General features: G+C 31.8%; 1 protein-coding gene across 3 annotated transcripts; it reads right to left on the bottom strand.

The window, feature by feature from the left end:
• Positions 1–6,220: 6,220 nt before the first annotated feature.
• On the bottom strand, positions 6,221–26,817 carry LOC129921062 (probable serine/threonine-protein kinase dyrk1). Of its 3 annotated transcripts, none has more exons than XM_056002704.1 (4): positions 26,412–26,817; positions 11,521–11,878; positions 10,090–11,460; positions 6,221–7,272 (listed from the first exon to the last, which is right to left on the bottom strand). In XM_056002704.1, exons 1-4 carry the CDS (start codon positions 26,585–26,587, stop codon positions 7,267–7,269), a joined length of 1,911 nt encoding a protein of 636 aa, XP_055858679.1. In that variant the 5' UTR covers positions 26,588–26,817; the 3' UTR covers positions 6,221–7,266. The 3 variants fall into 3 exon arrangements, with proteins under 3 accessions (XP_055858679.1, XP_055858680.1, XP_055858678.1); XM_056002705.1 differs by having other exon boundaries at positions 10,098–11,460; XM_056002703.1 differs by lacking the exon at positions 6,221–7,272 and having other exon boundaries at positions 9,525–11,460.
• Positions 26,818–27,487: the final 670 nt, after the last annotated feature.

Genomic DNA, 27,487 nt, shown 5'->3' with positions numbered 1-27,487 from the left:
TTTCCTATCTGTGAACATTGTATATATATTCCTATTAGAGCCTACGATTTTGTTCGTGTATTTAATTACACGTGTACCCGATACACGTGTACACGTGTATCTAAAAAACGTTTACACGTGTATCTTATTTACACGTGTATTTATTAAATACACGTGTATTTATTTTTACACGTGTAAATACGAAACAAAATGATTTTTTTGCTTTTTGGGGGTAAAATAAAAGTTTTTAAAACTAAACAACTGAAGATTATTGTGCAAATAAATAGTTCGAATTGGAAAAATAGTATTTGAACTTTTTGAAGACCTTATAAATAATTTATTCAAAAATTAAAAATAATGATGTGCCTTTTCATTAAAAAAAAGCTAATAAATTTTTCCAAGATATATTTGCATATTGCCTACTGTGTCTTTCTCAGAAGAAAGTGTACCAACTGTTACATGTTTTTTTTTTTTTTTTTGTTAATCACCGTTTATTTGAAGATCATATGGTTTACTAAGTTCATAGTGAAAGTGTAAAAGGTGTTTTATAAATAAAGCGACAAATTCAATCAAAATAAATTTTAAAATAAAACTAAAATATGAAGCCAAGGAGTTGGATATGGCAATATGCCCACCGAGCAGTGGCGTAGATAGGGGGGGGGGATCAGGGGGATATATCCCCCCCATTGGGATCGATAATTGTGCAGTATAAACAGTCATAAATAAATAAGTTGATTTCGAGTTCTTGATTAGCTTAACACCTTATCCGCATGATTTTTGTGTTTTGCGTGAAAAAAATATATATGGTAGATTATGTTAAATAAAAAGACACGTGTTTCAGGAATTTTCAATTTTTTGAGTAAAAGTCGGAAAAGTTTGGGTTTTCCGGTTTGGATCATATTTGGCACATTGAGCAGAAAACGAACAAAAAAAATTTAAATTTAATTAATCATACGTAAAAACTACGCGCTGGAACTGTATGAGTCTCAATAAAATAGATTAAAAGGCCTTTTAATCTATTTTAAATTAAATCTGTACCATTCCGCACGTAAACGTAAAAAATAACGGGTATAGATAATAAGAAAAAAAGAGAATTTGTTCCCTTATTGCATGATGGCTAACATATGGACCAACAAGAGAGGAACATTTCTGCATGGTGGCTCATATATGATCCATTCACTTAATGCCACTTTCAAATGACTCAAACTTGATAAATGTAAAAAAAAATATATTTGCAATAATAATCACATTATATCCTTTATTGGCATATTTTATTTTTCTTACTCAGTGTTTTATATTTTTTATTCAATTTTCAATTTTTCAAATATGCTCAGTCCTGCCTATCACCAGTTTGGCCACTTTAGCGGATAATTATGCTCGCCCAAATCATTATAAATTTTGAAAGAAAAATACTTCCTCTACTAACTCATTGAAAGCGCTCGAAAGCTGCACCGAAAAAAGTTGTCCTGGTATTTATATTTTATAAAAGATATTAGCTACACTTCTGGTTTCTACGTCAACTACCGAAAGAACTTTCTCCAATTTAAAGAGAATAAAAACAATACAAAGAAGCATTATTAAAACTTAAAAAAAAATTTGCGAACTAGATCTATCCCCCCCCTTAGCAAAAAGCTATCTACGCCACTGCCACCGAGAAGGGACAAATGCCTACTGTGACTTATGTAGTTCACAACAAAACAACCGTTTTTCTTGTCCCGGTGGAACAACCGGAGCCCTTGGACGGCATTTAAAGGGACTCCATGGAGTCAATTTAATTATTTTATATGTTTTGTTGCTTGGTAATCTAATCTAATCTGCTTTATTTTTTTACTTTTTAGTCGTATAATATTTGAAAGAAGATGATAATTTGCTTGGGTGGTATGAGCTCCCAAAGCCCCTCTCTTGCAATTTACCTACAAAAGCTTTTGCGATATTTAGAATGGGATAAAATAGATTTGGGGTTTTTCAACCCCCCAATGCCCCTCCCCTGAGTTCGGACCCCAAAATATTGCGTTGCAATCCAAACTTCATATGTGTACAAAGTTCAGTTCGATACGATAATGGGAATCGGGTCAAAATTTTTTTCCAAGATTTATATGGCTAGGGTTGAATAAGAATTTCCAATTAAATTTTCCGTGTAATTTCAATGTGTAAATCTAGCCAATAGCCGCAAAAACCTGAACAATATCCTTTTCATTCAATATAATACATATTTTAGGAAATCGCCACCAAATCTACCTGTTCGAACGCTATTTACACGTGTAAATATAAATACACGTGTAAATATAAATACACGTGTATTTACAAATACACGTGCTTCGGCACGAATTATTTAAATACACGTGTAGCACGTGTACCTTAATACACGTGCAATAGTAGGCTCTAATTCCTATAGTACTCTCATGAAGTAGAATTTTCTGTTTTGCGTCGCCACCGCTGGGATCGCTAGTTTATTTTATGTTTGAACCTTATGCAGAAAATTGAAGTGCAGATCTACCAAAAGATGTCGCTAAAGTATTTTCATGGATTGATAGTACTATAGAAATATATATACAATGCTGTGAATACGTGTGAAAGCTATAATGTTCCTTTCACCAGTAGATGTCCTCACAAATTTTGAATTTAAACATGATTTTGGTTTGTACATGAACTTGAATAGCTCAAATAGCTCACTCCAGACACCCTCCTTTCAATAAATATGTACAGAAATAAAAAAAAAAAGGTTCGTGTTTTGAATTTATTATATTATTTTTTTATGAATTTATTTCCTACTGAGCACTTAAATTGTTTTTAATTGTTTTGAGCTCAACTCCACAGTTGAATGTGTTGGTGCCATTTAAAATGCACGGGAAAACTACCACATATAAGCACTGTGGAGTTTTTCCTCTCATTGCAGCTTGTAGGGTGGAAGAGAAAAACCAACCGAAGTCGCGTCTCTAGGTATTCCTTCCTCTATGTATGTACTGGTGAAAGGAAGGTATTAAACGAATTGTACTTTTCACACGTATTCACAGATAGGAAAACAAGAGAAAAATAAGAGAGATTATCTGAAATTAAATTTGCGGGTGTTTTAGGTAAGGGCATAAACAAAAAATACCAAGACTGGAAACTCGGCGGTCAACTGACGTTTGCCTACAAGCTGCGAGGTGTGGTGAATGTCGTGAACCTATCGTTGTGTTCGTGTCCGATGTGTGGTGAATGTCGTGAATCTATAAATGTGTGCGTGTTAACGTCATTTACCAACGTGGTGGCTTTCACATATATTCACAGACAACACTGTACACAAAAGGGTTTTGGGGGGAAAGACGTACGAAATTTTCCAGTCTTGGTATTTTTTGTTTATGGGTAAGGGGGGTACGAGTCGGCTCTCTAGGTATTCCTTCCTCTATGGTTCAGACAAAGAAGACACGATTGTCTAATATTAGGTGTTTTTTATTACCACCGGTCTTAGCTGGACAAAAAAAACGCATTCGGGGCTAAGCAATTTACATGTTAAATGCAACAACACTTTAGCCCCATGGGCTTAGTTGCTTATCCCGGAGAATTCTCTGGGCTTAACTTTTTCAACAGATTTAAATCTGTGCTACCAAGTTAACTTGTTCGTAAAATGTTTAGAATTTGTTTAAAAACATCAAAACTGATGTTTAGAATGATAATTATTATTTTAAATATTTATTTAATAGATAGTTAAACTTTTTTTTTTCAAAAACACACAAGAAAACCCAAAAGCGAAAAATATGACAACTCTATATTTTTTTTGTGTTTTTTTTATCCAGTTAAGACCGGTGGTAATAAAAAACACACCTATTGAATCATAACAAGAAATGGCGAGCCATGCGGTATAAAAAGAGAAGGTATGATCATTAGAAAAAACTCAGTATCGAGAACTGTCAAAACTTATGGCTACTTAAGGTTTTGACAGCCCAGCCCATTGAAATTGTTGTTGTAAACAAATTTGTCTTGGAAATTGTTGTTGCTTTTGACTTTGCCAAATGCCAAACGTCAAAACCTTATTATCCCATTTTGTAAGATGGTGGCTCTAATGATCATACCTTGTCTTTTTATACCATGCACAAGATGCACATGAGAACAAGCGAGAGAGAAATATCGAATTCTCCTTTACTCATATGTGAATGTTGTGGTTCTACGTCGTCGTGTAGAAGTCGGCCCACAAGAAATTTCTTGTTAAGACACGTCAACATGACAAAAATTATCTCCTGTTGAGGCGGCCTGTATGCTGTTTTTAAAACTGTTGAGTGAAATTTTTTGTCGTTTTCCTTCACTCCAATGGGAGTACCCTTTTAGTACTTCTTTTTGCACTTTTGAAGGTTTTATGTTCCTTCACGCTAAAAAAGTGTAAAAAATTATTTCGGATAATTTTAGTACTACCAGAGTACTCCGGATTTACTCCATATTTTTAGTCAGATTTACATCGATTTGCTACATGGTATAAAAAGAGAAGGTATGATCATTAGAAAAAACTTCCCTTCAAGCAAGAAAACGGAGTTCAGAAAAGACACTTCGACCTCCGACCGAGAAAAACGGGGTTGCACTCACACACTTGCAACTTTTTGTTGCCGCCTTCGGACCAGTTTCTGATCCGGAGCGGATTCGGAACGAGGTCGGACTTGTTTGCTTGAAGGGTCTGTATCGAGAACTGTCAAAACTTAAAAATGGCTACTTAAGGTTTTGACAGCTGCCCATTGAAATTGTTGTTGTAAACAAATTTGTCTGAAAAATTGTTGTTGCTTTTGACTTTACCAAATTAAAACGTCAAAACCTTATTACCCCATTTTGTAAGATGGCGGCTCTAATGATCATACCTTGTCTTTTTATACCATGGATTTGCTACTATATATAGTAGTAGTAGTACTATATATAGTACTATAGTAGTACTTTGCCACCTCCCACTTATGAGTTTGAAGTTTGACATTTAAAAAATATTGTTTGAAAAATGCGAAGAATTCTTTTGTTATTAACAAAAACAACCATTATGAATATATTTTCTATTATTTATTAGTTTTCAAAATATTAAAATTTTTGTCATTTATATATTCATACACGTACGTCAAAAAAAAAAAAAAAACATAACCTCATTAAGACGTCAAATCAATTTTCAAAATTTTCATAAATTGTATGAAAAATTTGATGATAGAAAAAAATTTAAAATATTAAATTAGCGCAGAAAAAAATGGGATTTTTTTGTATCTGGCACAGGATTTTTTTTATTGATGAAGAACACTGGCTGAAAAATTCCTTTATTTGGTTTTCAATTTTATTTTGGAAAAAGTGAAGAATTAACGAAAATAATGGAAGAATTATATCTGGCAGATTATTGACCTTGTTTCCAGTTTATCTCGTTGAAGAAGTAATCTTTTTTTCTTGAAACTTGGTATTAAGGGCTAATTAAGGTGTTAAGGGCTCATGATAAAGTTGATGTTCTAAAAATATCACGAAAAACTAATTAAACGTAGCCTAGTTATTTACAGATAAAGCGGTAAAGAAATCTTCTCCGTTACCGTCTTTGTCTGTTAATAATTTAGCTATTTTGACCTACCAAGTTTCAAGAAAAAAGATTGCTTCTTCAGCGATATAAACTGGATAATAAGCGTGAAAATGTCCTAAAAATGCAAATGAAATGGCCGTTTTATTCCATACGCTATTCTGTGACAAAACATATACTGTTAGAAACTAAAATTTAATTTTTTAGCTAGAGCTGTGCATAATTCGGCTGAAATTCTAGATAATATATTATTACGGCTAAATTTTGGAGAACATTAAGTATAAGAACTTAAATTAAGATCGATCAGCGTGCTGGGCTTTACAGTTTTTAAATCTATTAATTTCTTAATTTCCCTCGAAATTATTTATTTCCAGAGAACAGAAAATCGTATGAAATGACAGCTTTATTCCCATAGAAATTTTATTGCCAATACAAATAAATTCCGAGAGTCACTTTCAATAATCATTTTCGTTCCCAAGTTTGAAACAAGGGAAATTTTGATTCACGATAGCCCCCATTGAATGAAAAATGAATGCGTTCCACAAACTTTAACGAACTATTAAATCAGTTTTTTTAACGGTATTTTCCTCGAAATAATGCAAAGTAAAGCAAAATAATTCAACAAAACGTTCCGGAGCCAATCTGATTTGAAAGCCCTTCTGTATGGATGTTCCATAGTTTCAAACCAATCCAAAGAATTTGTCCGAACTCATTGTAACTGGAAGAAAAAAAGAAAAGTAATTCTCAGCAAGATTTTATTGTTGGACTCTGTGTTAAATTTGTAATGACTGCATATTGAAGTCTCAAAATAAACGCTGTGGAGTACTAAAGCTTTAAGGGGCGAGAATCTATACGCTCTAATTTTCTGTCCCGTATTTATCAAACCCATAACTCTATGAAGTTTAATTTACTATAGTTAAGATTAAAACTGATTTTTTTTTAAGCTGAAACTTAATGTAAACAAAATCAAATAAAATGCAAATATTTTTTTAAAACTTTTTACAATCATTTTAGATTTGTTTGATTTATTATACATAATTTTATAATGTCATTAATATCTAATAAAATAAAATGTTTTTAACACTTCTTTGAACCTAAACGAAAGTATATAATATATTTTTTTTTATTTATATATAATAATATAAATGGAGAGACATAATTAAAATATTTATAATAATGTTATAAAATTGTAACTTTCATTAATTCCCTTCTTTTGATTTTAAAACACAATCATTCAGAATAATGACAAAGAAAAAAAATATAATTAAAGTCTGCCCAGTTTTTTTCTTTAATATATATCTATAATTGTATTTATATTTTTTTTTGTTTTGTTGATATAATCTTCTTAAAATTAGCGACAATACATATGCATTATATGTAATAATAAAACAATCATATTTTTTTTCTATACACATAAATTTTCTTTCTTTGTTTCTTGTTTTTTTTTTTAAATTTTTGTTTATTTTGTTTTATTTTTTTTTTAATTATTTTTATTTTGTTTTTTTTATTTATTTTTGTTGTTGTACCTATAAAATTAAACTCTAGTTTATATTGTTTTTTTTTGTTTTGTTTTGAAAAAATATTTCATAAAATTCACATAAATATAACATTCTGTTTTGTGATTTTATTTGTTGTTTGTTACTATATAAATGTTATTATCTTTTTTATATATATAGTAATTAAAAGCTCTATTTTCATTAAAAAATATAATATTATATATAATTATGGCGTCCACCTTTCATTTGTTTTGATGTTTTTTTATTTTTTATTTGTGAGTTAATATTTTATGACTGAAATGAGATGCATATTGTTAATTATTAGTAATTTTAATATATTTTTAATTTTTGATTTCTACGATTATTAAACTTAATTTATAAAAAAAAAAACTAAAAAAGTTATTTGAAAATTAAAAGAAAAAAAAAAAACAAACTTAAAATAACTTTGTTTTCAAGTAAAAATTATTAAAAAAAAAATGCGTTTATTTTAAATAATTATTTTGATTGTGTACTACTCGTTTCATTTTGTTTTACTGTTTCTAAATGGATTCAAATTTCTACTTGTCTATTTTAATGTATATAAATTGTATATAGTGTAGTATGAAGGATATTTAATTAAAAAAAAAATCAGGTAAATGTTTTGTTATATTTTTTTATTTATATATTTTTTTGTTTGTGACTAATAATTTTCAAGAAGGATTTTCATTCACGCAAATATCAAAAGATAAGGTTTACCAATTTTTGAAAAGAGTTGGTGTAGTATTTGAATAGAGCCCTGTCGCGTCTCGGCATCCCTGCTGAGATCGTCCGCATGTACAGGATGACAGTGGAGAATGCACTACTATGGGCCATCAAAGTCGGCCAGAACGCAACCGAAGCCTTTGATGTTGAGAAAGCTTTATGACAACCACATTGACATTATCGAAAGAACGAAGTGAGCCACAGATTGGGTAAGAATAAGGCAGTTTTTTTTTTTAACAAGGCTAATGTAAATGGTTTAATGTTTTTGGGTCGCACAGAATTGAACACAAAATTGCAGTTTTAATGACACAGAATTATATTTTTTTTTTTAGATCACCTTATAAAAGATAGCAGAGATACTACCAAAATAGTGGTTTGTATAGATTGGTTCCATTTCATTATGGATAATGGATAAACTGTCTTTTATCAAAACCAAAGTAAGGTATAAAGGAAATAAATGAAATTAGGGGATCATTTCTTATCAAGTGCAATAAGCTGTAGGTTTTCATTTTTCTTAGATCCAAATTTTCAGATCGAGATTAAATTTAAATTCGAGTTTACTGGCTTTAATTGCAAAATTAACTCTTGTATAAAATGTTTAGATACATTTTAATCCAGTACATAAATACGGAAATAAAAAACTTAAAAATGTGATATCATTGCGAGGATCAAAGTTGACTTGTTTAACGACTTACAGCCATCAAATTCGTTGAGTCATTAAATTACTGTCTAAAATTGGGCTTCTATAAATAAAAAAGGTGTGGGCGTATGTACTGATTGAGAGCAAATTTAAAATACAAAAATTAAAACTGCTATTAAAGGGGTCAAAATGGTCCCCAAGCTAGGAAGCAACTGTTTAATTCGCCAAGATGCTGTTTCACGACGGGGTAAGGCTACTGAGGTTATCAAAAATGTTGTGGCAAGTTAATGTTAAAAGCGAGATAGAAAAAATTAATACAAATGGTGTGAAGATTGCTTCTACGCAAGTGAAATGGGAGATTCTACGGACAAGGTTGCGCTAGAAAAAAAAAGTGTATTTTACTTTGGGATTGTTGCAGGAAGAGTCAGTTCCAAAAAGAAAAGAAACATTTTGTAAAATAGGATTTCAGTACTTTATCTTAAATTTCCGTATTTTGTGATGCTTATTAGTACATTGAATTCCCACATAGAGTCCCATTTTGCTAATGTTTTTAACAGTCTTTTTTTAATTATATTTTCCCCCTCAAGTGTTGAGTACCTTAGATTCTTGTATTATAAACAACAGTCGCGGTTAATTACTAATGTTAAATTCACTTGAATTTTACATTACTCAGCTTTGTCCTACTGAGTTGCATTCTGGAAGTTGAATTGACTCACCACACCAAAATACTATTCAAAATAGTTGGTAAGTAGAACAGTGGGTTAAGTGGTGACGTAATATGGGCATAACACCAGCCCATATTCGGTTTTTTTGTTTTTACTTTTGTCGTAGGATAATTTTTTGTTTCAAGTTTCAATTTGACCGAGAGCTGGCAGTAGATTTCTTGCGCAAGAGGTTACCAATTTATCAATTTTATTAATATTAAAAACTGCTTGCATTATATTGTGATAACAAGGCGGCTACTTTTTTAATGGTTGTTGAAACAAAAAAAAGTTGTTTGCGCAACGATAGATCTTCAATCCTGATACCAAAATGTTTGGTTGAAGTGAAATCGAAAAGTCAAAACTCAAAAGTCTTTGAACTCATATCGCGAGCAGATGGCAAGCTGCCTCTTGTATGAGGCATAATATAACTTGAAAGCTTTTCAGGTATTATCCGTGAAAACTGTTTAAGGCGGATTTCTCTGGTAAACTTTACAATCGATCATTCCGATGATTGCGCTTTATTAAAACAATCGATCGACCATTTTGAACAGAATTCTGGTTGGATATCTCAACCCTACGCCGAAGGTTGAGGCGGTTTCTCAGTTATAAAAAAACTCGATTATTGTTCGAACTTTATGTAAATAAAGTTTTTGATATTAGCTCGTAAATGAAAATCCTTTTTTAAAGTTTTTAAATTTCCAAACTTGCTTAACATTCTCTGAGTTAACAAAATATAAAAAAAAGTCGTATGCAAGCGTTGTTTTTCTTATTTTTTTTCTTTTTTGTTTGAGACAAAGTTTTGTCATTATTTACCGCTAAAACTACTAGTAATGTGTAAAGGTTTAAGGATTTAAAAGTTTAAACAAATAAAAATAATTAAACCAAAAAAAAAAAAATATAATAATAATTATAAAAATCTACTACTGCCACACACATGCATGGTGAACGCAAAAAGTATTATTTTTTCAACGTTCACTTTTGTGACAAAAAATTCATGTACTTTGTAGTATTTCTTGCATTCCTCACCAACTCACTATTGTTGTCCTTTTTGTCCCAGTTCTCTTCCTCCGGCTGTCCATGTACACTGTGTGTGTCCTCCCATTCATTGTGTTGTGTATGTGGAGACTGTCGGTTGGAGAAATTGCGACGATGGTGACGCCTGTCCCATGTGCCGGAAGTCTCACTAGTCAAACTACTTTGACTACTGTACCGGTTGCTGCGACTAAAGTTACGTGAATTTTGTGGCCTATTATTTTGGCGGTAGTTGTTTGATGATGGACTGTGGTTGCGATTATTGCCTCCACCTCCATTGTATGAGTCGAATTTGCCCTTTGGCGGACGTGGAAGAGTTCGGGCTCTGGACGAGCTCCTGCTGCCATCACCACCAGCTTGACTACTATTTTCATCATCGTGATGATTGTTGCCATAATTGTTGCGCCACTGTTCGCGCTCCATTGAGTTGCGCATTTTTTCAGCCTTTTGGAATCGCGGTGGTGGGTCGTAGGTGTTGCGGTAGTTGTTGCGATTGCCACCATTGTGACCGTTACCGCGACCACCGCGCGAATTTCCATTGAAATTCCGGTAGCCACCGTTGTTGCGCTCCCAGCCGCCATCACCGTTGTTGGATTTTGTTTGAGAATGTCGCAGTCTATCGTTTATACTGTAAAGTCTTATGTTGCTTCCGCCTTCGCTGCGTGAACTATGGTGATCGTCGTCGTAACTGCCACTAAAGCGACGATTGTTGCGCCCATTGTTGTTAGCTGAATGCTCGTCATCAGGTCGATTGAAACGTGGTGCACGCCACCTTGGTAACGGCTTCTGTTCTTCTTGTTCCTCGTCACGATTTGTCTGTGATGGTGGTGTTGGTGGTGGGCCGCTACTATCAATCTGTCTTGGACTATTGTTAGGATGGTGATTTTGTCTTTGTTGATATTGTTGTTGCTGCTGTTGTTGCTGTTGTTGCTGTGGATGTTGTTGATGTTTTTGTGGAGGCGAGCGTTGCTGTTGTGGAGGAGATGTGGGTTGTTGTTCATTACTGACGCTCAAATTCTCAAAATATACACTCGGATCATTCTCATAGAAACTATCCTCGCTAACTAGTTCTGACCATTTTTTTGTCTGACCATCTTCGTATTCAACATCCTCGCCAGCATTACCATTGACGTAGTTATTGGGGTCACATTCACTCTCCTCGACTAGGTACTTTGTGTACATTTCCTCAAGCATATGACCCAGATCGGCAAAGTTACTGTAGTACAAATCGAGAGTCATTAAAAGTAGGGCTTTAGTCGAGGGTATAAGGGCATTTTGTTCTATCAAATTGCGGCGCACATGAAATAGGAGTAAGGTGAGATCATCTTTGTGCTTGACCCGCATTATATCTCCATTGAGAGTAACCTAAAAGAAATATAGTTCTTTATAAATGTTACGAATTTTGGATTAAAAAAATAAACTTACTTGAGATAAAATTAATTTGGCTAATTTGACATCAATAATATCATTGCCATCAATTTCTCGAGTTAAAAGTCCCAACAGAGATTGACCAAGAATTGTTATTGGCGAGTTATCTGCTAAACGAACACGATGGTAGTATTCTCCCAGCAGTGTTATAGAGTTATAAAGTCTATTTTTATCATCAGTGCGATATCTTTCGGCATTACAAAAGTTCACTTCAAGTATTTTCAACATTTTGCTGCGAACTTTTGTATCATTCATGGCAAGCGAATCGAAATTGCGTGACGAAAAGAGTAGAGCAAATTTCAACGATGTATCTGGATCGTAGAGTGCCTTTTCGTTGATGTATTCCATCGACTCACTGTAAGTAAAACAAATATAAACGATTTAAATATTAAATAAGCATAAACATTTTTGTGAAAAATTTGAAAACAAGGTAAACTCTTTTTTTTGTCGAAAAATATGGTGATCTAGATTGTAGATTGTGTTTTACGTGTACTAAGTCACACAAAAGGCAGGTGAGACACTATATACGAAATGAAGGTTTTTGTCATAGTTTACCTTCAAATGTTTCCTTAAATCAAATGTGCTCAATCAAAATGTATATGAAAAATTTCTCAGTTGTAAGATATAATCTAAATATCAAATTACTGAACAAGCTGCGTAATTAAGAATTAATGTAAAGCCTTAAATCTATGAAACAATAAAATATCTATCTATCTTTTAGAAGCTACTTGTTAATATGTAACTTTTTATACCTCCTGCGATAAAATAGAAGCAAGAACAAAAAAAAATCTAATGTGCAGGATTAAGAAAAACCGAGTCGTTTTGCCGAAATACGATGGTAGTATTTTGTTGTCTAAAGCAACACCTATCAGACTGTCGTCTTCATGCTATGCTAAGTAAACTGATTCCTTTGTGATTGGCGCAGTTGAGAGTGTCTCCTTTTTTAAAGATCGGGCTGGTTCCATTCTACGGACATGCTTTCTTCCGACCACACTTTATTTATTTGACTAAAGTTGGATATAACTTCCTTTACTTAAGGGGGGAAATCCCTCTGGAATTTTTTATTTTTGCATTATTTTTTTTTTGCGTAATAAATTTATTTATCAACCATAGAAACTATTTTCAGTGGTCTTAGCCTTAAATGAAGCCTCAAAAGTGCCTAGATAGTCCCGAAACCAATGCGCTCCGAACCTACCATAGTACGAAAACGAAAACTTTAAACGCATTTTTTTCGAAACTAGTTTTTTTCCGCGCCGTGCAATGTAACTCAAAAACTAATGAAGCTATCGACTTGAAATTTGAAGCAAATTACTCCTTAACTTATTGGCCAAAACATGAACCTAAAAGTTGAATAAAATTTGTACAGTAAATATTTTTTTTAACTACTTCTTTGTAAAAAAAACATGGTTTTTTTCGTTTTTTTGATTTCTAATTTTTATTTTTCATTTAAAAAAAATAAATTTAGGTTCATGCAATGCGTACTAATATCATCTAAAGGAAAAAAATTTCCTTTTTGATTTAAGATGATTTCCTGGACCTGTGCATTGCACGGCGTAAACTAGAGGCGTCAACTTTGAAAAGCTCCAGAGCCGCCATTTTGTTATTTTTTCATTTCAAAAATTTTTTTTCAATACTTAATAATGTCAGTAATATCTTGTCTTTTTCCAAATTTCAATAAGTCCTTTCAGTTTTTCATAAAAAAATATTGAAAAAGGTGTCGTCCAGAGGGATTTCCCCCCTTAACCCAGGTCGGGAGACAATAATTTTGGCCTTCATCGTTGACATTGAATGGTGCAATCTTCCTTTGGACGGCGTTGGTTTTGTCATCGCTATTGTAGAGATTACAGAAGTGATTTCACCAAATTCTCACGATCCCTTGCGACTCCACTACTATGCTCCCTAGTTCCTCTTTGCAGGCTTTAGTTCTAGGTTTATAACGTTGAAATATTTTGTTTTGCTTTCTTATAAAAAATTTCGTTCGGAGATGACAAATCACAAATAATAAAGACTTCACAGTTAACATATTACGAAAATCCAACATATTTCATTTCTTTTAAATGAATAACATAGCGCACAGTGAGCCTGAACAAGTTTAAGGTTGAACTAAAATGACGACAAAAACTAAGAATGAGGCTTTGTTCCTGAAGGCCTCAGCAATAATAATCCGTTTTTACCAAAATCGGATTAGCTTCCTTTTTCGAGATACCCCCTATAAACGTGTTTTTTTCGAGAAAAATTCATATCGGCACAAGGCTCGAGTACGATAACTAAAGAAAGTAGTTTTCCTATTTTTCAATTTTCTTAAAAACTAGAAGGCTTAAGAACATAATGATTTTCAGTATTTGATAAGAAATTTATTGAGGTAGTTTACATTATCGATTTAACTCGTATTTAAATCCATAGTCTTGACAAAAATAGTATTAAATGTATTTTTTCATACTTATTTTTCACAAATTTTGACTTTGAAATCGATTATTTCGAAAACAACTGATTTAAAAACTCAAATTAAGTGTATAATTCTAGCTTTTGAAAAAGGTATCATTGATAACTGTACGTATTGCGGTTGTTTTTTAATATTTTTTCTAGTAGTTTTTTTATTTGTCGTCATTTTAGGTCAACCTTAAACTTGTTCAGGCTTACTGTGAGCGAACATAAATAACATTTTTTGTCATTGAGTAAGTTCAAGGATTGAGGTGTTGAAGTGGAATTCTTTTTTTCTTTTTTGTTCTATTAAACTTTTTCCTTTTGAAACGAACAGTGTTCACATGCGTGGTAACATCGAAGCACCAATATTTTCATATTCCATTTTCTCTTCACAAGTGGCTCATACACTTGAAATCTTTGAAAATCCTTTTATCTGACCTTTTGTTTCTATTCCATAATACATTGAATGGGGTTTCAAAAGTGATTTTTGTTTGTTTTTTTTTTTTTTTGACACATTGTATTTGTATTCAAATCATCCATTCCAACAACAATTTTATTGATTTATGTGTCCAAGCAAGTGAAAACCCATACTACTATTAGTTTTTTTTTTTGCATGGATTTGCTAGTATGTCACCTTAAATTCTGTACGTTGAAATTAACAGAATTCGTAACTAAATAAAAACCTTATATATGTACATGTTGATTTTAAGACTAAGCCTACAAATTTTTCACTATCACAGTTTTGCCTAAAACAATATTAATGTATTATTCATAGGTCAATATACGACCTCTAGGGCAAACCTGTGAAAATAAAAGTTCAGAAATACAAAAAAAAAAATCTAATATAGAAACAACTGAAAGACCTTGAAATTTATATACAAAGAAATGTTCAAGGTCTAATCACATCAAATCAATTAATAATTTTGTTTTATTAAACATTAATGAGGAGGTAGAATAAAGGCAAACAACACAAAGTACAACGACATCATAATTATTTACCTAGGTCAGTGTTTGGATAACAAAACAAAAATATAAAAATAACAAAAACTAAATTTCTATGCTGTTTTTTTTTTTATTAATCGTATAAGTAGTACACAGGGGTTCAATGCCTTGGCTTCATTCATACTAATAATAAATTAATCATCACTTGGGGCTAGCACAATTTATTTTTTCTATTTTTTCAAATCAATTTGTCTCATTCAAAAACATTTTTAGTTCTCTAGACACTAAACTAAAGGGTGTTCTTTTTAACTCGAATAGAGTTTTGAATTTGGATAGAAAAACTTTTGTATTCATTGTGTTTTGAGGTATTCTCTTCCCAGCAAACATTTTTATGAATGTCCAGTCCAGTTTATGTGAAGAATATTCACTTTTCTGGATCAAATATGAATGTCTGAACAAAGATTCAATTTTCCTTTACATAATGTGAATGCGCACAAGTAAAACCTCAAAAAAGATTTATCTTGGGTTGCGTTCACATTTATTCACATTCAGTGAATTTCCTATTTACGTTCACTTAAGTGGAGAAATCAATGATCATTTATGAACCATAAAAATGATTCGAATGTGTTGCCACGCTACTTAGGAGAAAGGACTCAAAAAGGTTCAGAACTGAATTCATAAATGAAGGTTTTGTTCACTTATGTGAATGAATTATGATTCAGTTCTCAAGGAACTGAACTTTTGGAGCTAATTCTATCAGCTTAATAAATTGTGTGTTTTCAACTCTTCAAAACTTGACTTAAAGCTTGTAAGCAAAAGAAGATGTTCAACATTATTATTGTTCGAGATAGACTTTTGCTAGGAATATAGTGTGTTTACATGTACCTTGTTTGTACTCTTGGGGCAATTGTATTTGATGATGATGACGACAGAACAAGAGTTCAACTCATACGTTTTGAAAGCGAATACTTCAATTGAACCAGTTATCAAGCACACTGAGTGGAGTATCATGGGGGCGAAAAGTTGCGTGCGTTTAAATGTACTGATTTTTAAGCCAAATCAAAAACTCATACAAACCCGTACTCGTATACTATTTTAAATTTGCGTCTGTTTGAATGCTAATAAAATTATGCACAGTTTTGAAACTGCATTAATAGTTCTATTACAATCAACGTAGAAAAAAAAAACACCCTTTTTATCTGTAGAACTCAATTAAACGCACGCAACTTTTCGCCCCCATGAGACTCCACACCACTCACGCAGTTAAACCAAAACTCAGTGTGCTTGATAACTGGTTCAATTTAAGTATTCACTCTCAAAATGTATGAGTTGAACTCTTGTTCTGTCGTCATCATCATCAAATACAATTGCCCCAAGAGTACAAACTAGGTACATGACTGGCATTAAAGCACGACGTAAACAATGCAAAATAAAAGTCAAAGTACTGTGGTGAGCGAGTGCCTGGTTCTCTCTGGTTTCTTTAATTCAAAAATAAAACAAGACAAAAAAATAAAATAAATCAAACAAAAAATAATTAATAAATTATTGTTGTTTCTCTATACTTGGAAATGAATTTAAAATATAATTTATACCCAGTACCAACATATACAGAGTACACACATTATTGTGCTGCTCTCTCACAGAACTTTTTTCACATTGCACATAGCTCTTTTGTTGTTTGTCTGTTTGTTTGTTGTTTTTTATTGTAAACAATAATATTCTCTGCTACTGACTCTGACCACGCAAAATAAAAATCAAAATAAAATGAATGAATGAAAAAAACCAACAAAAAATCAATTTGATGGGTTGGGGTGTGTATAAACGAGTTGAATGTGACGGTATAATTAATTCGTATGCACGCTGTATGATAGGATCATTTTTAATTAATATCAATTTTTTTTCGTTTTTTGTATAAATGGGCCAAGCAGTTGAGTTAACGGGTAATCAATTAACATTTTATTATGAACGTTTTATTAAGATTTGAAATGAAAGTGATAATGGAAACGAATTGGCTAATTGCTTTAGGGATTCAAAAAAAAAAATAGAACGTCCTCAAGGGATGTTGAACCCAAAAAATGAGGTTGTCCTTGTTAATTTAAAAATTTAAATACTGTTTTCACACATATGTAAATGACATTTTTACATACTCGTATCATAAGTTCATTACCATGATAGTATATTTCTTGCATGTTTACTTGCAATTATTTTGTGAACTTGAGTTTTTGATTAATTTCTTCAAACATAAGTTTCAAAGATAACACATTATTCAGATGCGTTCATTAGCATTTATTGCTCTCCAACTTGTAGGCATCAGTCGTATGTTGGTGTAACTTGTAAATGTAAGCTCAATGTTAACTATCTCGATAACACTTTGAATCAGGCAACAGGCGGCGGAGTGTAAAAACAAACGATTCATTCTTTAAAGCTTTTTATGTCGTGATTCATTTCTCCTGAGAACTCTTAAAAGACGTTAAGACAAAACATGTCATCATTTTGTTAGAATTTTTAACGTACCGTTGAGAATTTTATTTTTCGGTATGATTATTTCACACGAATTTCTAACAGCCAAATTGACAAGCGTCAAAGAGTGAATCCTTCGCAAAATAATTTTACCGAGATCGAAAATAATCTAAAATTTTAATAAAATAACAATATATATTTTTTTAATTTTACCTGGAAAAATCAATACTTTATTTTGTTTTGATCGATTAAATCAACGTGGTTCAAAATATTTACCGAGTTGAGTAAACAAAGATATTAAATAAAAGATACCAACGACTAATCGTGAAGAAGTTATTCTCTTTATCCGATGAAACAATGTGTTTATACAGGTTGTTTATTTTTTTTAAACACCAGCTTAGAGAAATACATTTTTAAATTAGTTTGTAGGTATAAGTTTGTACTATATACATACATATGTATTAGCAAATAAAACATATAATTTTAAATGAAGGGATACGATTTAGATGATGAGAGTGATAAGCAGGGATAGGATGTTGTGGAATTTGCCTTTTTTTCTTGCTTAATCTTACGACACTATAGTTTAAAAACAAACACGTTACACGTCCCCCTCATGCCAAATATATGTATTTTATTTTGCCTTTTCTTTCGTTTTTGCCTTTTTTTTGCCTTTTCTCTTGTTATTGCCTTTTTTTGTTTTTTTATAGGTATGTTTTTTTAAAATCTTTTTAGCGTCTTTAAAGTAATGCCTACACACAAAACACTGAAATACAAACAAAAAGATAACTTACTCAATATATCTATATTAAGGATCTACCTATGCAACTTGTTTGTCTGCTATTGCTACCATTTAATGCCTTCTATGTTCTATTGCGCGGCCGGCAACCGATACGTATCAGGGTTCAAAAGCTAACTTACTCAATTTACAATATACGATTGGAGAAGTTCCCCAGATTTTGAAAATCAAGAGAGATTTGGAAGCCGCGAAAAGGGCAGTCGCAAAAGATGTTGTTGAGAAGTACAAATCAGTTTTTTTGGGCAATAAGGGACTCGAGAGAGTTGAACAAGTAAATTGAGTAATAAATGGGAACACAAATCAAGAGCTCCCGGCAAATGTTAAAGTGGGTGATGTCAAGTGCTTTAATTAATTAATTTAATCTTTAGCTCCTTTAAAGCACTTATGACGACTTTTCACGAGTCGATTTTAGCCGCGCGATATGTCGCACGATTTGCAGCTTACATTCACACGAGTTGAAAAGCTTGGCCGCACGGCAAAAATTAACTCGTGAAAAGTCTCCAATAAGGGACAATCGCAGGCGCTTGTTACCTGAAAATTTAAAAAAAACTCATGATTGTTCAAAATTACTACAATTAATTTTTATATTACATGCTTTCTCTCAATAAATGCCTTTTTTAGAGTTTTATTTTGCCTTTTTTTAAGTTTTTAGGTCCACAACATCCTATCCCTGGTGATAAGTGACTTTTTATTTCACAATGAAGAGATTAAAGGACCCCGCACATTTTGTATGGGAAGTGGCCCTTGGTGAAATTGTCTGAAATTTTAGTATGTTGTTCTCTTGAAGCTCCTGATCAAAAGCCGATATGCCGATATCCCTTTTATAAGGGATAGTAACTCTTTATATTGTGTTTTGGGCTATTTTTTAGTGGAATCCATAGGTTTTTAGAGTCGCTGAAACCGAATCCGCTGAAACCCATTACTTCAGGTCAAAAAGTCACAGCCTCGAAGAAAATTTTTTTTTTAATCTGACAATTTCACTGAGGGCCACCTCCCATACAAAATGTGCGGGGTCCTTTGTCGACTTAAAATTGTTTCCAATCACAATATCTCTACTTATTGTTTGCGGATTCTTTTTGAGGTTAATATGAAGTTCGGTGGTAGCATAGACTTTATTGAAAAACTTAAAACGCTGATTTCTCAAATTTTTGAAAATTCCAACAAGCACCTTCATCATCAAATTGCTTTTATTATTATTAGAAAAAAATTAAAACTTAAAAACAATTAGATAAACAATTTAGAAAACTCATAACTTGCTACTCTGCACCACTGATCGCATTATAGAAATCAGTGCTCTGTACTGAGTCAAAGGTTTCATAATTAAGAAACGTCTAAGCTAAGAGCTGAAGTGAACCAAGTCACAAAAAATTAATTCGGAGATATAACGAGTAAATGTAAATATGTATGCTACTATTGGGGAAAATTTTTCTTGAACAAAACACTTTTTGACCAAACTAATGACAGATCTTAATAGAGTTAAAACTTGAGCAAGTTTTCGTACTAGATTTGATTTGATTTTTTTTACTTGGTCCGTTACAGCAGTGAGACCTCCATATATGGTTTTACGTGTTTGTTTATGTTGAGAATACTTCTTTTGAAAACCGAAAATACTTTGATTTCCATTGAGACAAGTTAAAGTGAATTATTAAAGCTTTAACACCTAATAGAGCTAAGAGAGCACCTAAGAGCTATTACAAAACCATAAATTGCAACAGATCAGTTTGAATCATCGTTCAAGTTGAGTCGATTGGCGTGTTACAGATGTTGATTGGCGTTTAACAACTTTGGCGTTTAACAACTTCGAAAAAATTTGTGTCTTCTTTCCCGTTCCTATTCTTATCAAGACAAGCTTCTCTTAGTCGGAGTTATAAAGACTTTGGTTGACAGTTTGACCGGCCTCTCTTGTGAATATCTGGAAACCGAGTATTTTTGTTGGAGGGGAGGCGCAGTAGAAGAAGCCCCTTCTTTGGTTGGTGCAAGCAAGTGGAACAGGAGCTCAATCAACTTTGCGTGCGAAACTGGAAGCAGCTGGTGGAAAGGTTGGATTGAATCCCCACCGTAAGGTGGCAACACCCTTAATAACTAAGTAATTAGCCAGGTGCTTAGTTTGATGGCATGAGGTCCGTGTCTTTTCGAGGATTTTAAATCCGTGAAAGGTTTTTAAAAGTACCTAATCAGTGCAAGAGCTGATAATATTCTTCACAAGTTAAATAACTCCCTAGCTTGCTGTTTTTAAACTAAATTTCCAAAACTCGTTTCCATGAAAAAAAAGCATAACATTTTTATTAAATTAAATTAATATAATTTCACAATGAACTTCAATATCCAACTTTCATGCACTTTCAAACACTTTATGAATCTAATGTTGGATAACTAAACTATATAATAATGCATACATTTAGTCACTCTTGTAAGTTTCAGTTCGATACGATATTTGGAAAGTAGTGATGGCTGATGGGAACTATCGAATAAAAAATATCAAACTATCAAACTTCAATATCCAACTTTCATGTTTGAATTCATATTTTATGATAAAATAATATTAACAACTTCCGTTTCTATTACTCGAAGGTCAGCTTCATTCGAACTTATAATAAACAATAAAAAGTTGAAACAACAACTATATACATCGTCAATCATGCAATGCATCATCTTTAAAAAAAATCACAGAACCTTTACTTTAACTTCAATAGAAAATAAAAAATAAATACAATGAATCACCATCAACACTAGCACCCCAACAACATCAAAACCGAGAGAAGATATCAAGTGTTCCTTATTTATTGCAAAAGCAATAATAATAATAAAAAAAAATTAAAAATTATGTACCTACAACAGACATTGCTGCCACCATTTCTGCTGCTCTATCTATTTACTATAGCTCATAGCTTTAGAAGCAACAAAAATAGACGACAGCGCAGTGATTATTTCAGTTTTTTTTGTTTTTGTTTTTTCTCGAAAAACAGAAATACAAATAAACTCAAAAATAGGTACCTCTTTACGCTGCTGCGTAAAGAAAATAAGAAAAAGAAAGACGCTTTCGACTCAGGTTCAACCTCAGCCAGCGGCGGGCAAGGGCGACACCGACAACACTGTTGCTGATGCATACGATTAACTTCGAAATATGTGCTTCAAGTCATGAATCCATGGCTAAGTTTTGTGTTTTTTTCTTCTTCCCAGAGGCGGATAACACATTTTTTCTAGAAACTAAGACGACTCACAGTGGTCCAAAATAAGAATTCAACACGAATTTATTTAATTTCAAACATATAATAATATTACCCAAACATTTTATGAATCTAATGTTGGATAACTAAACTATATAATAATGCATAAATTTAGTCACTCTTGTAAGTATTTAAGTAGTTCGGCAACACCAAAGATAACAAAATGTAAACATTTTGTTTTTCATCCAAACAAAAGAGTTACAGAAAATAAGAAAAAGAAAGACGCTTTCGACTCAGGTTCAACCTCAGCCAGCGGCGGGCAAGGGCGACACCGACAACACTGTTGCTGATGCATACGATTAACTTCGAAATATGTGCTTCAAGTCATGAATCCATGGCTAAGTTTTGTGTTTTTTTCTTCTTCCCAGAGGCGGATAACACATTTTTTCTAGAAACTAAGACGACTCACAGTGGTCCAAAATAAGAATTCAACACGAATTTATTTAATTTCAAACATATAATAATATTACCCAAACATTTTATGAATCTAATGTTGGATAACTAAACTATATAATAATGCATAAATTTAGTCACTCTTGTAAGTATTTAAGTAGTTCGGCAACACCAAAGATAACAAAATGTAAACATTTTGTTTTTCATCCAAACAAAAGAGTTACACTCGTTCGCCGATTTCGGTAAGTAATTGAATATTTATTTATGCAAATTTTTTTTGGTGTTGTTATAGTATTTTTTAAGAAAATTAAAAATGTATTGAGTCTTATAAAAAATTGTAGATCATTGCAGACATTAATGACTTTTGTATGAGTTAATACATATTATGTTGAGCAATATAACGGGAACAAAAGTTGAGCCCCCGCGTTGCCCCAGTTTTTTATTTAATTTTTGTTTTGCAGAAATGGCTCCTGAAATCAAGTTTGAAAAATGATTTAAAATGGTTTAAGGCGAAATGTGTTCAATCATTGGCATTACATATTTATAATATTTAGTACCTGAAAAAAGTGGTTATACAAAATAAAATAGAACATTTTTTACCAGTTTTTGAGGTTATTTCTTAGCGTTTTGTTATTTGTTATAGATAAATTTCTAAAAGAACTAAATCTTGTCTTTCTAAATCCGTTTAAATCTCTTAAATATCTCTTTTCTTCTTTGAGAAATCAAAGTGTTTGGTATATCTCATGTTTTTTTGCTTTTAATAGCAAATTTTTAAAAGTTCTTTGCCAATAGCTTTCAAATTTTGACACAACGTTTCATTTACATTCCTATAAGTGCTTATATTGTTTTTAACAAGAAAAAAGTTATATTTATCTCAACAGTAATTATCTGACCCGGTCACGCTTTGATGTATCTCACCGCGATTCACCACCTTCTAAATGGAACGTTGTGTCAAAATTTGAAAGCGATTGGCAAAAAACTTTTCGAAATTTGCTATTGAAAGCAAATAAACATGAGATATACCAAACACGTTGATTTCAACTTAAGATTTCTCCAAGAAGAAAAGAGATATTTAAGAGATTTAAACGAAAGAAAGACAAGATTTAGTTCTTTTAGAAACCGTTACAAATTTATTTAAAACAAATAACTAAAAGCTAAGAAATAATCTCGAAAACTGGTAAAAAGGGGCATTTTCGATTTTCTAACGGGATTATCTCAAAAACGTGATGTGATAGAATTGTTTTGACTTCAGACTCAGCACCCAAAAAACCTATAGAAAAGTATATCTTGGTGTCTGTAACAAAAACCTTGTTGACCAGTGTTATTCATACATGAAAAATCCTACAATTTTTTTTGTAAATTTTTTTTTTATTTTTATTTTACCTACTGAACCGAAATTCATTACATTCGAAACAAAATTTTCCAACAAAACTTTTAAAACGCTTAAAATAATCAAATCTAAAAAAAAAAATAGTATGAAATCACCCCAAAAATGTGAAAAATTAAAATATACAGGGTATAATAGCTATGTGTAAGAAGAATTATTGTAAAATATCACTGATTAAAAAAACTGATGGAATCCATGCATTTGTGGCAGCAATGTGAAAAATTTAAGATTTTACAGTAAAAATAATTTATTAAATTAATAGGATTTTTTTGCACTTTGATACCAATAACTTCCTAGTAACTGTAGATTTAATAAAAACTTTTACCATTCTGCAATCCCCTTTGGACGCACATATTTTTAAAAAAGTTGGCCACCTGCGTTCCTATGGATTTTTTTTATACCACAGGTGTTTGGAAATTTTCATAAAATTTTTTTTTTTCAAATTTTGCATCGAAAAACAAATTTCAAAATTTTTAGAAAAGATGAAACAGTTATAAACACTTTTAACTTCTTATGTAGTGAGCCAATTCTTGTAGAAAATTATAAAAATAAGAAATTTATAAAATTCATTCATTCGTGGTTGTGGTTAAAGAAAACGTAAGATGATGAAATTTAAAGTAGGTACACTGAACGAAAAAAAGCTAATATTTTCTAAACTGGTTGCGATAGAAACTTTTTCTATTCGGTTTCAGAACAGTCAAAAGTGCACCTATCAGCCATTTCAGGATTATCCATTTTCTACCGGACACCATGTATAAAAAAAAAAAATATATCTCCTAGAAAGTAATCAGTGTGATTTTTAGGTGAACCCAAATGAATTAGGTTCGATATGAAAATTTCTGGAAAATGTTAACAAACAGTTAAAATAAGCATAACTTTAAAATAAGTATACGAAAAATGTGGAAAACTAAATTTTTTAAAAAAATAGAGCTCCTAGAAAAAAATGAATGTGATTTTTAGGTTTACTAACTCCAAATTGAGTTTAGTATACATTTTTGTGGAAAATTTTAATAAACGCTCAAAATAAGAAAAACTTAAAAAATTTAGTATGAATATTTCCCCAAATATGAAAAATTAATTATTTTAAAAACTAGAGCTGCTAGAAAGAAACCAATATTATTTTTGAGCTTACTAAACCCAAATGAATGAATGAACTATTCGATAGTTCAAATCATTCAATTGCTAACTATCGATAGTTCAAATCATTCGATAGTTTCCATCACTAATTTGGAAGTGGGTCAGAACCTTAGAGGATATAATATATAGAGTGCTTGTGCTGTTAGTTAGGTGAAGCTTTTATAGAAGGCTCTAGTTTCTTTAAGTTTTTCGATGAGTGCATGCCTCCATTTTATTTTCATTAGATGGCTGTCATCAACAAGCGTGTTTATTTACAGCTGCGGAACCGAACTCGCACTGAAAAACGAAGGCAGCGACCCCTATCCATGTATATGGCGTTACAATATATTAGGTATAGGAACAAGCACTCCATATATTATATCCTCTAAGGTCAGAACAGGCATCTAAGATTTTATGACATTGCTAGTTTGTGATTAATGTCGTTTTCTATTGGGTTTTGAGGAGGTGATTTCCAAAACCAGCTATCTGACCTGAAGGTAGTTTTGAGTAAAATGCCAAAAACCTGTACTTCGTAATACAGAAGATATAGAGCAAAATAATCTTCTACAAATTTATTCCTTACAAAATTTTAATAAATTTAAACTTTTCAAACTAAATATATCTTTATATTGAAAATTCCTTATTAAAAAGTCGGTATATCTGCTTTTGGAAGTATAATTGAATTATGTCTTCTTTTGGAAGTAAAACTATTAAAAAAATCTTCTTTTGCAGGTAAAATCACGATTTTTTTTAAATTTTTTTTTGTAAATAAACCTTTATCAATATCAGAATTTTAGTTTATAACAAGAAACAAAAATACATTTTTATAAATGAAATTGAATTAAAATGCATTTCTGGATCGCACGTACTTGCTCTTGTAATTTGGAGTGTCTATTTTGGTTATTTGAATAGCTCTATATTTCATTCTTTTAAATGATTAGAAATAACATTCTGCAAATTTTGAAAAAAAAAAAAATGGTACGAAATAAGCTAAAAAATAAGTCAATTTTAGCAAAAAACCACAACGTCATTTCCATTATCCAAATTTTTGAGAAAAACTAAAAACACTGATTCTTAATATTTACTAAAACCCTTCAGTACACAAAATTTAATTAAAATCGTTAGACCGTTTAGGTCCTACCACGGTGCACAGATGGACGGACGGAACTTAAGCCAGAACTATAATTGGCGGATGGAGTCGGAAGCTACTGTCAATTGTTGTTGTTTTCCATAAGTTTTCATCCGTCGAGTGCGGTTGCGAGCACTCTTTAGTAATGACGAAAACTACTTTTGTAACTCCTCCATCATCCTAATGTGACATTTTATCATACGCCAAATTTATATTTTTTATACTGAAGAGGCCTTATTGGAAAGAACATTTTGCATAGGCCATTTTGGAAAAAAACATTTGGTGTTCAATAGGCTGTTTTGGAAATAAAGTCGTTTTTTGACATTGAATAACTATCTCTGTGTGCTGTTCAGAAAATTATTTTTGATTGAATCAGACGCGCGTTGAAAAGACCTAAAAATGATATACATATCTCATTATCCGATTTTTTTCCGATAGCTGGTTTTGGAAATCAGCTCCTCAAATGTTCAGACAGATGTCAAACAGAGGAGTGTGTGTGAAAGTGCGTGTGTTTGTATGCGTGAATCTTGATAAAAATCCAGATTCAGATTTCTGATTCTCAGATTCATTTTTTTGAACCTCAGGCCGCAAATAGATCATGAAATCTGAGATTTTTTCACTTTTTCCCCACTTCACCCCCTCTTTCAGCTGTCAGATTCACAAATCTGATTCTGAATCTCGTCAATAGAAAACGACATTAGTTTGAAAAAAGTCAGGAATTAATTCACGTTAAATGTGCATTCTGGACCACTGTTGGACGAAGGAGAGCAATACGTACTTCTTATCGTCATCGTCTTTGTCGTTGGTTGTCGTTCGTCGTCATTGTTGTCGGTGTCGTTTACGTTTACGAAAGTTTGGTCGCTTTAACTCAAACACAAACAAAACCTTAAACCAAATCTCTTTTGTCTTCTATTTCACAACTTTTTTTCTTCCCCCACAACTCTTTTTTTTTTGTTTTTATAAATAAATAAAAAATTAAGAAAAAACAACAACAACAATAAAAAAGAAACTTACTTAAGCATATTCTCATCGCGAACAATGCTGCAGAAATCACATTCAATCGATTTGATTTTGTGATTCATAACAATGCCATCGTCTTGCAAATCCAATCTCTGGATCATTTCAATGATCTTGTCGTAGGGACTGCCGCCGCCGCTGGTGTTGGCGCTGCTGCCACTCGTGTTGGCCATTTTGGTGGCTTGCAATTTTTATATATTTCTTGTGTCGCACACACAAACACACGACAGAAACGCAACGGAAATCAATTTTTTTTTATTGGGGACGACAAGTTGGGGGACTATTTTTCTGCTCTTGTTCTTGTTTTTGACGAGGAGATCGAGTTGAAAGATGATAAAGGAACAACGTGGTTTTTCTTAAACCATAGAATTTATAGAAAAGAATAACTTCACAGAACAAAGAAACCAACGAAAAAATGCAAACAACAATTTTTGCAGAGAGCCACAGAATATAAAATCAAGGGACGACGAATGAACAAAAACGAATTAATATAAAATAATAATAAAAAGACGAAAGAACAAAAATAATAAAAAAAAAAAAAACTAATCTAAAAACATTTGTTGCATTTATTTTAGTGCAACATTGCAAGCATGCACTTGATTTGACTTTTTTTTTTTTACAGTATTTTTTATTGAAAAATTATAATAAAATAGTTTTCTTAATTTTTCACAACGCAATGCAAAGCGCCAGACAGAGGAAGACAAATAAAAAAAAAAAAAAAAGATGAAGAGAAAAACTTGTCGCAGCCACCACACGCTGGTTGACTTTTTTTTTATTATTTGCAAATTTTTTTTTTTCTTCTTTAATAAATTTTTTCGCGTTTCAAGTCTTTTATAAGTTTAATTATTTTACATAAAAAATTAATTCACATTTATTTGGTTTTGTTTTTTATTTTATTGTTGTAATTGAATTATATTATTTTTAAATAATTTCTTTTGTATTTTGTAATATTTTTCTTGAGAAAGAAGATTTTTTTTTTGTCGCGCAGGTGACAAAAAAAATTATTATATTGCTTTTTTATCCCGCTTTTTGGAAAACGACGAATAAAAAATGGGGAAATTTTGAATGACAGT

This window comes from Episyrphus balteatus, chromosome 1, assembly GCF_945859705.1.
Source record: "Episyrphus balteatus chromosome 1, idEpiBalt1.1, whole genome shotgun sequence".
Taxonomy (NCBI): domain Eukaryota; kingdom Metazoa; phylum Arthropoda; class Insecta; order Diptera; family Syrphidae; genus Episyrphus; species Episyrphus balteatus.
The sequence above is the reverse complement of the archived record's forward strand: the minus strand, read 5'-3'. Positions and strand labels throughout refer to the sequence as shown.

What these genes read in the sequence shown, in the direction of transcription:
- LOC129921062 (XM_056002703.1), bottom strand. Translation starts at nt 26,587, where the DNA reads ATGGCCAACACGAGTGGCAGCAGCGCCAACACCAGCGGCGGCGGCAGT. An exon ending in CGCGATGAGAATATGCTTAA is followed by an intron (nt 11,879 to 26,411) that starts GTAAGTTTCTTT and finishes TTTTACTTACAG; the next exon opens with TGAGTCGATGGAATACATCA. An exon ending in CCAAATTAATTTTATCTCAA is followed by an intron (nt 11,461 to 11,520) that starts GTAAGTTTATTT and finishes TATTTCTTTTAG; the next exon opens with GTTACTCTCAATGGAGATAT.